Genomic DNA, 11,070 nt, shown 5'->3' with positions numbered 1-11,070 from the left:
ATAAAACTGAAATCATAACAGAGAGAAAATATCATTACCATTTGCAAAATCCTTTTTATATAAACATGTGCAATTATCTCTCTCTCCCACACTATTTATGTTTTGTTTACAATATGTTGAGTGAGAGAGGAAAACAAAACAAAAATAACGGTAATAGCAACAATAATGAGCCAAGAATAATAAACAATATGGTGGGTGACTTTTAGCCAACTCTCACTTTCTTTCAATCAACCACTATTTCAACTCGAAATTCTCTTGGCAAAATAATCAACTTCCTTATATTTCGTTCTTTTTTTTTGCAGATGTTAATTTAGTTTTGGTTACAATACTAATAAACAGTATATAACGGGATTTTCAACGGAATGCACACCAAGAAAGTGCTAACGGATGTGGCCAAGTAGGTTATGTTTTGGAGCAAAAAAATGAAAAAAAAAACCCAAAAAATAAAAAGATGATAATTGTTATTTCTTTTTTTTTTTGGGGAAAAGTAAAATCCAATGAAAGTGAAATACCTATATAAAAAACTTTAAAAAGTGTAAAAAATTGAATATTTACTATATTAAAAATATAAAAAAAAAACATTTTTATTCAAATATTTATTTTGATTATTAAAGTGTTAAAGACAAAGTGACCTGGATAATGTTTCTATTGTATTTTATTGGATTTTTTTCTTTTTTGTAGTTTTCATTAAGATTCAAAGAAAAAAGTCATGTTTAAAAGAAACCCAAGTGATTTCTTGTATAATGTTCTTTTACAACAACCCAAAAAGAAAAAAAATTGATGATGATGTGAATTAAAAGCAGTATAAAAAAACTGCATATTCAATAGTTTAACAAAAAAAAAAGTGAGGGGGCTTTTATAAATGTTTGTTTGCACTATGTGGCAAAAATTGCAGTGGGTATGAGTTTTAACCCCCCAAAGTGTGTCAAAGTTCTAATAACAGTCAATGCTCTACTTAGTGTTTGTGTGCAAAACTAAAATAATATTTTTCGTTTTTTTTCACCATATTCATGTATTTTTTTAAAAAAAAAACTTTCACATAGAACAAGCGACTGTGTAGTGTCCGACCAAGCATACAGTTATTTAAATGCTAGTACATGTACTCCATAGGACACTGACACACTATTGTACTACGGATAGTGAATATATGGAGTGTATGTGAGTGTATATTGTTCATAACTACTCGAGATGTTCATGTCCCCATAATTAACAATAATGCACACTGTTTCCTTGAAGACAGAAAATGATAAATGAATTTAAGTGGAATTGCTTACAATGGCTCCATGTTGGTATGACCCAGTTGGAGTTTTACCATAAATTTGGCTAATTTGTCTATTGTCAGAGCAAATTTCCTTCCTTGTTTATTTATTGTTGACAATCGTCATTATGTGGGTTTTAAAAATTTGGTCCTTCGAACTCGTTGCTTTTGTAATTAGTAAATTTGTAGTCATTTATGTAATGTAAATGGATATAATAAACAATTGTTAATTTCCGGGAGTTTTAGTAGAACTTTTACTAAATAAATACATCAGACGCGGATCCAGGAGGGTGAAAAAGGGAAATTTCCTACCACAAAACTGAAAAGTTTTTATATAAAAAAGGAAAATGTAAAATTAATTTTACTTTATTTCATCCCCCCACCGATTCGAAACGGTTATAAGGTAGCGGTAACGCTAATTTGGTTTATTTTGGTAATGGTAGCTTAGAGTAAACGTTTTTTGCTGTTATTTCTGTGATTTCAATAACTGAGTTTATTCAATCAAAAATTTGTATTTATACCTATAGACTATCGGTAACGGTATTGTAGCGGTAACGATGGTTAAGATGAAAGGGTATTTTATGGGTAACGGTACAACCTTGATTTTTACCCATTAATGTTCTATAACTTATTATTGTCTATTTTTGTGATTTCAATATAAAGACCAGTATTAATTTTCAGTATACATTTTTTATTTGTTCAGTATCGGTTTATACAAAGATTTTCCCAATAGGTACATCCGAACTTTGACAGTTTATAGCGGCCATATTGTTGTAGTAACATCTGTTGTTGTAACAGTTCCGTTGTTGTTGGAAGTTCTTTCATGGGGAAATAACTTCCGGTTGATACAGCTGTTGAGTTGACAATCTTTGGCGTAGATCCAATTGTCGTGGGAACGTATTTGTCTATTTATTCGGTTTGTTTTGGCAAAACACCATGGCCGGATATAGCGTTCAGCAACAAGTACAAATGATAAAATGGCTTTATAAAAATTGGTGTTCTACTCGGTCAAATATCCGCGCTCTTCGCCCATTTTAAGCGATGAGACCCATTTCTGCATAAATGCGTACTTCAACAAACAAAATTGTTCAATTTGGGACGATACCAATCCAGTGGTGACATCGGTCCATAATTCTTTGAAAATGACGTTGGCCAGGCCATCGCTGTTGGATGGTATGGACACCAATATGTGGTTTCAATAGATTGGCTTCATGTACCTAGAGCTCTTGATACATTGGACATTCAGCACGAGCGCAGCGGACCTCAAAGCCAACTAACCCATTACATCGGTCAAATTCAGCCTGCTTTATAAGCCAAATTGATGGAAAATTTAACTTTTTGGATGTGCGCTACCCAGGGAAGCCGCGGCGGACATTTGCACGATGTTATAACAGGCTCAATAAAGCGAGAGCGGCAAAAGCTACAGGTATTCATCAACATCAAAATTTCTAAGAATCAGATGTAGAATATTCTGGCCTAACAACATCAACAACACAGATCTCTGGAAATTTACCAACGAGGAACCCATACTAACAAATGAAACAGAAAGAATCCTGCCAGTATAAAAAGGATGGAGCTAGAGTGGAATCCTCAAGGCTCAAGAAGACTTGGCCGCCTATAGAATACGCGGAGGCACACTGCAACAAATTTACAACGTTTTTATAACGCGCTCAGATGATTTTTTACCAAAAAACGGAATTTGAAGGAAGAAAAAAAGGGGTTTCTAATTAAATTTTATGAAAAAGCGGGATTTTAAAAATGATAGTATGAAACATCGGGATTTCTAAATCTCTTTGCAACTTGCTGTACCTATTTGTACATACAGTACCATAATCTAGAAGCTACATGAATTATCTAATGGACAAAACTAGAAGGCAGCACTGTGCTGCCAAGTATTCAATTATGACATTGTATACACAAGCTGTGGGATGTGGAAACCCGTGTTAAAATCGTTAAATTGATAGTGCAATTTCGTAACAGTATTGATGTAACAGTTTATCTACTGCAATCTCCAGTAGATAAACAGGAATTAAAATCGTTTATTAATTTATCAAGATATAAAATCCTCTGCTGTTCTACATTAGGAGGATTGCCTTCACAATACTTTTTGGATTTTGGGCCAAATTATTTCAATAGAGTTAAGCATTGGTAAATAGGGATCAATCGTAAAATTGTTGCTGGAGAGTGGTGGAACATTTTACGTAGACGACTGTGGCAAGGGGCATTGTCACATACCAGAGCGAGTTCAGATAACTGATTGCCTAACTATTGAAATCTATCAAGAACTCTTTTGACCCATTCGTTTGCGCTATCGGCAGAAAACGAACCTCTGCGACTATCCATTTCAATAATGCCTGCGCTATAAATTGCACCTATCAGGTTGATGTTGGGGCCACGGGAAGTAGGTATCGAAAAGACTGTTCGGAATCCAACACGAGACCAACCTTTGCGATATTCAGTTGTCCAAGGTCTGTTGTAAACATCAGCTATTTAACTCATCATTGTTGAGATATAGAATCCCGGATTGGTTATACAGCCTTCAAATCATATTTTCTGTATTTGGCATGGTTCAAAATAAGTGTATTTTAGAGCTTCCTGGTAGGAAATCTCATAAAAAATTGTATATTTTATAACGTTTTATTCATATGGGAAACCGTGTACCATTATTCAACAGACTGTGATTGTAAAGTAGGCTCATTTTTTGCAAATGACTAAGTACTGCCCTTTTTCCAACTACATATATTTATAATACAACTAGTAATTATAATTTGTTTTGTAACCATAATAAATTGGAAACAAAAATACATTTTTGTATTTGTTAAAGACCCAATCAACAAATGTACAAAAGCAAATACTTATTACACTTCTAAACAATTTACATTACTTACATCAGCCATGTGGATGGATGTGCTCAAAAGTACATAAATATGAAAGTGTGTGCCCAGACACACTCAATTGAATCTTATAGATACATTTTTCCAATATAAAAACCTATAAAACAAAAACAACAAAGCATAAGTTTCAAGTGTGGAAATGGTTGAGATCACATTTCAAATTCAATTGGGATCTGTCAGCCATTCAAACTGATCCAACCAACACCATCATCTACATACTTATTCAACATTTCCATATGCCCAAACAAATGTTTAAGTTTCTTTTAATTTTTTTATATTTATTTTCATTTCCACTTGAAATTGGATACGACATAAAAGCAACATTGGTTGAGGAAAATATAAACTGAACAAATAGATACAATTTACCTATAATAACAATAGAAGGAATGTTTTTGTAGCTAAAGATACATTTGTATCTGAAAGTGTGATAATTTAATTTACAAAATAATAGAAAAAAAATGATTATTATAAGATTTTATGGGTCAAATGGCCTTTCAACTTTTAATATTATGCTGCTATTCAACAAGAATGAAAAACTTTAGATGTTTTATGTCTTTAATAAAAATATGTATGTATATTATTTGCAGAAACTAATCCTTTCATTGGCAAACAATTCATGGCAGCATGAATGTTTCAACAGGCCATAAACTATTAGCAGTTCAGTTTCAGCAATCGATGTTCTTAGTTGTGTTTAAGAATATTTAATTAAGTCAATTAAAAGTATACATTTTAAATTCGCTTTGGTTTGTTTGTCTTTTATCGAGACTCAAAGTTAAAATCGCTCAATTTCAATTGTAAAGGTGCCTTTAATTTAGATCTTCCTATCTTTAAATTTAAATAAAACAAAGTGTGTGTGAGATATCTTCGAAAAGGCCTATCGATGCCATTATGTATGGAATATAACATCTTGCAAATGTCCGCCGTGGCTTCGTTGAATCTGGCGCATAAATCAGGTTGAATATGAGCGATGGCAGGGGTTATGTTGGCTTCAAGGGCCGATGTGGTTAATGGCTTATTCGCATAGACCTGTGACTTAAGAAAACCCCACAAGAAAATGTCTAACTGGGTCAAATCGTACGATCTCGCGTCACATCACCTCCACGTGAGATGACCATGCCCATAAATCGCTCGTGCAGAATGTCCAATGTGACATGAACTGTGTGGCACGTAGCGCTGTCCTGCTGAAACCACATGTCGTTTGAGTCAATAACATCCAATTCAGGCCAAAAGAAGCTGGTTGCTGTAACAGCGTAAACAATTTTACAATATTTAATTAGGGGGTTCTGCTTGTAGATCAAGTCCAAGACATTGTGCTACTTCTAATGGGTGGATCCATAAATCCACTGGACGCAGTTAAGTTGAGTTAGCTGGACCGTTGAATATGTGAAGGGTGTCATGAGGAGCCTGACCACATGCTGGACATTATTTGAAGACGGCATGGTAAATGCGGGATCAGATGGCATTAAGCATGTTGCTCCATCCTGATCTTAGTTGTGCCAGAACGTCTCTTGTTTTACACGGCAGAATCTTTTCGGCGTCTGCTATCGGTGGGGGGCGATTTCCAAGTACGACATTCATATGGTATCCTGCTACGGCGGAATTGATGGCGTCTCTATGAATGACGTTCAAAACTATCCTATACTAGCGACGATGAATTGGATGCTGCACATACCTCTGTATGCTCTAATCGTAATTGCATAGGTCCTGTCTGACATGCATCGTGGGAGACTCCTACTTTGTGATGTCGAAGTTGCGTCAGCATGACGTTGTGTCCCTTGACCGGTTGAAACTTAGTTTCCTAGTGAAGGTTTTGTTCGGAGGTAATTTTAATGCAGCTTGTGACGGTCCTCAAGGCTGCATTTTGCCAGCTTTTAATATTTCTCCATTGAGTATCACTTAACGAAGACGACAACACTGGAGCAGCATAGCTAACTACTGTCCGGCCAATCGTCTTGTAGATTGCTAACAAGATTTCTTTGTCCATACCACAAGTGCTGCCGTCTAGTGCCTTGAGTACCTTGTTCCTATGTTCATTCAAACGACAGCCGATTCTACGTACCGGAATGACCCAAAGATCTTCGGCCATGGATTTTCAACCCAGCAACAACTACAAAGAATTTGGTATAGCACTCGCCGTTGACGGTGATGGCCTGGTAAACGACATTCTCAAATACTATGGACCGATGATGCCGCCAGCCCAAAATCCACACACAGAACAGTGCATTTTTCGGGGTGCATTGGATGCTCCTGGATCTCATAGGGATTGGTATCGTCCCAAATTCTCCAATTTTGTTTGTTGACGTACACATTCATCAAAAAATGGGCATCAACGTAAAATGGCCGTAGTGTGCCGAACATTACCCGATCTAAACACTCATTTTGATAAAACAATTTTATTATTTGCATGTGTTATGGAACAGCCAATTTGACAGATGTAGCTTTATTTTATAACTTTTTAAACGCTTTTAAAATTACTTCTTTCTATAAAATTACATAATTGACTTATACCATTGAATCTTGGAAACTCAGGAATCTCTTCTTTAGCTTAAGAAACCGAAATTTTAAAATATAATAAAATCTTTGTTAAAATTTTCGAATCTGTAAAAATTTGTTTTCATTTATTTAGAAAAGCATGATAGACATGATTCTCATGATCTTACACTGGAAGTACATTAAAAATGGACGAATCACCCATAACACTAACAAGCATTATATTGATAGCAGTTTTTCTTATAATACTTGGTATGATATTGTATCGTTATTTAACAAATCGAGAAACATTTTGGACACGTTCTTATAAAGAGGAAAAAATTGGACTCTCCGCTCACAAACTATTCAAGCCCAATGGATATATGGTGAGTAACTAAATAGAAATTTCCATAAACATGTATTTAATATACCTCCACTCCACTTTCAGATTCATTCCGGTTCCGAACTGTTGCTTAGTTCCAGTGGTAGCTTTAAACGCTTCGATACCGTAGACAAAGAAAGTTGTAAAAACACCCAAAACTCTCCCAAACACGCAACAACGCCATTGTGGAATTTATCACAAAACGAAAGTGAAATACCGCCGCAACCCTTAAGACCCGCACCAGCTCCTGGTACATCCCAAACAGCAAACAGTGCAAGTCATACAAAAATTGTTACCTTTTCGGTGAATCTCGAAAACGAGAGCCCTTTCATTAGCCAGCACATTAGGGAAAACGGCGATATGTTTAGATCCAGTATATTGCAATCAAATCTAAAACGACCGGTTGATATACCAGTGTTGGAGGCACCGCCTCCCACGAAATTAACCAATAATGTTGTGGCCTCTGTAACGGGCACAGCAATACCACGGCCAGTGGTTAAGAAATCACCTCAACAAAATGGCTTTTATATGGAAGACAATCCCAAGATCTTATCGAGTTCCAGTGACAGTGATCCAGATCAGTTACAACGAGCTAACAATACAAATCCTTTTCTAGACAATTTACCTAAAACCACACAACAACAACCAAATAACACTGCCTTAAAATCAAACCAAACAACGACCAATGAGCCTGCAATTAACATTGCGAATCCTTTTGTGGAAACGAATAACATAAACGATCTCACTTCGAATATAGAAGATCATTTTGCTGAAAAAGGCATAGGTCTGCCTAGATCGTTTAGGAATCGTTCATTTTCTGAAACCGAGGCGCCCGATAAAGAGGAATCGGCCACAATTTCTTTGCGTAATCTTACCAATGCATTTCACACCAGTGCGAATACCACACCCAATCCGGGTAATCCTTTTTCACATGTGGCCCGTAAAATCAAAGGACCCCATATGCTGCAGAAAACTATATCCGAAGATTTTCTATTTCGTAAAATTGGCACTGGTTCAATGGGACAGAGTGGAGCTAATGGTGCTATTAATGGAAATAATGGCACGAATACCTGGAGTTTTGGTCGCCTGCTAATGCAAGAGGATGCTTCGTTTAATTTGTGGCGTCGCAATAGTTCACAAACCTCTTTGGATTCGGGCAGCATGGCTTCGTTGGATGGGGTTAATTTGGAACGTGCAATATCCTGTGATTCAGTCGATTCGGATTTATCGACAACCGGTTTTAATAGTGATTTCGATCAGGCGACTTATACACAGATTACGGGGTATTTGTGTGTAGGCTTGCACTATGACAAGTGAGTGTTTTTTGGAATTAAATTACTTTTAATTTGGTTTGCTTATTGTGGGATTGTTTTTTTTTAAGGAACTCACTAACGGAGGAGGGCATGGATTTGCAAGTGAGTGTTTTGGAAGCCAAAGGTTTGGTTCTACCATTCAAAGTGGACTCTGTGGATACGTTTGTGCGCATATATTTAGTACCAGATCAAGCTGGAGCCTTACAAACAAAGGTTAGTATGAGTGGTAAGGAGATAATCAAGACAGTCCCTTAGAATTTATTTCATCATTAAAAGCAAAACAAAAACAAAACTGAATAAAGAAAACACATTTTATTCAATTTGTATTAGATTTGAATTGAGAAAAATTTAATCATTCAAATGTTGAATGAATTCTGTTATGAATTAATTCCATTAGTCTGCTTTTACACAAAGCAAGTTTACTTGAAGCAAGTCTCTTCGATTCCCTTTTAAACTTGCTCGACTGTTTACACACAGCAAGTCTGTGTTCAATTTTGTATGTCAAAACCAAGGCGAATCTAATTAATCTATTAGATTCGCCTTGGTCAAAACCTAATAGACGCCATAGTGAAAATGATAATTGAAGAGACTTGCCAGTACAAGCCGGTGTGTACCCCTCTTCTTTCTTCTTGCCTCTCTCTCCTATAAACTCTAGACTTGCGCAAGAAAACTTGCCGTGTGTAAAAGCAGACTTATGAATGAATTATGTATATTTAAAAGTCTTTGAATGAAGCTAAAGAATTAGATGATGTGATGGACTTACGGAATGAATGGCTGACATTTTTTAATTCCGAATTACGATTTTAGTGAATTAAGCTCGGATTGAATTAATTAATTCGAAGCTCTGCATGAATTAAATAAATTTACAAGTTTGAAAAGAAGTTTAAGTGGGTTTAGTTAAATTGCAACATTCTATAGTGTTATTAGGTGTGTTCGCGTACTTTCCAGTAAAAAATATCCAGTAACTTTATTTTAGAGAGTAAAAATAAATTACTCTCAATCTGAAAAGTAACAAAAATAAAGTACGCGAACAACAATTTGTAAAAATAAGTTGTATTTTATTGTAAATTAATTTAAAACGTTTGTTATTAGCTATTTTACTTCTTTTCTTTGCAAAACTTGTAAATTGTATTAATTTTCAACTTTTTAGTTTTGTTTGCATTTGCAACCATATGTTTTAAACGGTTTTTATGTTGATATTTTTTACTGGACAAAAAATGTCCAGTAAAAAATATCATGTTCTCTATCTACGAACTGTCAGTTTTAACACTCTCTTGCTCTCTCGTTACAAGTTTTTAAAAGTAAACGAACGGAATTCCGTAACTTCCAGTGATAATTTGTACAAATTATCAAGTACGCGAACACAACTATTATTTGTACTATAATTACAATTTTTTTAAAGATATTAAATTGTAAATAATATTTAAAATCTAATTAACCATTTATTTCCTTCTAAAGGTTGTTAAAGATTCTCCCACGCCAACATTCAATGAAACTCTTAATTTCTGGTTGACCCGACAACAAACACGCCACTCCTTATGGTTTCATTTGTATCACAATGGATCAGCTCATACACTAATCGGTAAACGTAACAAAGAATTCCCAAAATAGTCCCAAAACAATTTAATGCTTATTTCCTCTCCCAATTCCCCAAAAAATATATAGGTGAAGCTGAAATGGAAATTGGTGAAATGCCAAAACCTATTACCACATGGATACCCCTCACCGATTCGCGTAAATGCAATGCCAAATGGGGTGAATTAATGTTTTCTCTCAGTTATTTGCCGACGGCCGAACGTCTAACGATTGTTGTGGTTAAGGGCCGCAATCTACAACTACAAGTGCCAAGTAAGGGAGATCCCAATAAATTACAGGATGTACAAAATGTATTTGTTAAGGTAAGTGTCCTCCAGAATAAACGCATTAGTCACATCATATCTTTTACAGTTGTCATAACTACATCCATCCATTATTTGTGTGAACGATTTGTTTTTTCTTTCTTTATTTTATTAGGTCTATTTAATGAACAATGAGAAGAAAGTTCTCAAGAAACGTACTTCGTTGAAACGCAAAGATCGTTGTCCGGTCTTCAATGAATCCGTGATATTTAGTTTACCGCCACAAAGTCTGACAACGACACAATTACGCCTTACGGTATTTGGTGTAATTGATGAGACTACGGTTACGCCACTTGGTCATGTTGTAGCAGGTAGTTGTGCTACCGGCAAGGGTTTACGTCATTGGCATCAAATGCTTTCATCTTTACGCAAGCCGGTTGCAATGTGGCATGTTTTGAGGCGTGTCACAAATCAACCGGTATTTACTGGCGGTGCAGATGCAGTGGTCGCCGCTATGCAAACTACAGCTCAACGTGCCAAGCGGAATAGTGTATTCTAAGAAAGACACACCGAAAACAATACACCCAAATCGATACATTTTCTACATTGCAACATACTCTTGAATACATTAAATGAATTTAGTAATTCCTGCATAACAATCCTTTGTTGAAATTTAAATGAATTGAATTGAGTAAGAAATAACATGAGAATTCGTTTTGTGTACTTATCAGTGGATTTTGTTTGGGAGGGGAATAAGGAATTGACAACATGTTGTATAGTACAGATGTACAGTATCATAGATGTTAACATTATTTATATAGTAGGCTTTCTTTGAATTGAATTATAGGATATTATAGTTAAATATGTATGTATATTATTTAATAGTTAAATATTTGTCTGTTAATGAAAATTTAAC

At 35.3% G+C, this 11,070-nt stretch overlaps 1 protein-coding gene across 1 annotated transcript; it reads left to right on the top strand.

Annotated features, from left to right (window-relative positions):
* Nucleotides 1–6,830: 6,830 nt before the first annotated feature.
* Syt12 (Synaptotagmin 12) lies at nt 6,831–10,713 on the top strand. The gene is made up of 6 exons (XM_065507459.1): nt 6,831–7,007; nt 7,070–8,316; nt 8,385–8,529; nt 9,775–9,898; nt 9,982–10,214; nt 10,330–10,713. The coding sequence occupies exons 1-6, from the start codon at nt 6,831–6,833 to the stop codon at nt 10,711–10,713; spliced, it is 2,310 nt and encodes a 769-aa protein (XP_065363531.1).
* Nucleotides 10,714–11,070: the final 357 nt, after the last annotated feature.

Source organism: Calliphora vicina, chromosome 4, assembly GCF_958450345.1.
Source record: "Calliphora vicina chromosome 4, idCalVici1.1, whole genome shotgun sequence".
Lineage (NCBI taxonomy): Eukaryota > Metazoa > Arthropoda > Insecta > Diptera > Calliphoridae > Calliphora > Calliphora vicina.
This window is presented reverse-complemented; position numbering and strand designations above follow the sequence as displayed.

Excerpts from the sequence above, each read along its gene's own strand:
- Syt12 (XM_065507459.1), top strand. The coding sequence starts at position 6,831 with ATGGACGAATCACCCATAACACTAACAAGCATTATATTGATAGCAGTT. Across the intron at positions 7,008-7,069 it reads TCAAGCCCAATGGATATATG|ATTCATTCCGGTTCCGAACT; the intron begins GTGAGTAACTAA and ends CTCCACTTTCAG. Across the intron at positions 9,899-9,981 it reads ATCAGCTCATACACTAATCG|GTGAAGCTGAAATGGAAATT; the intron begins GTAAACGTAACA and ends AAAAATATATAG.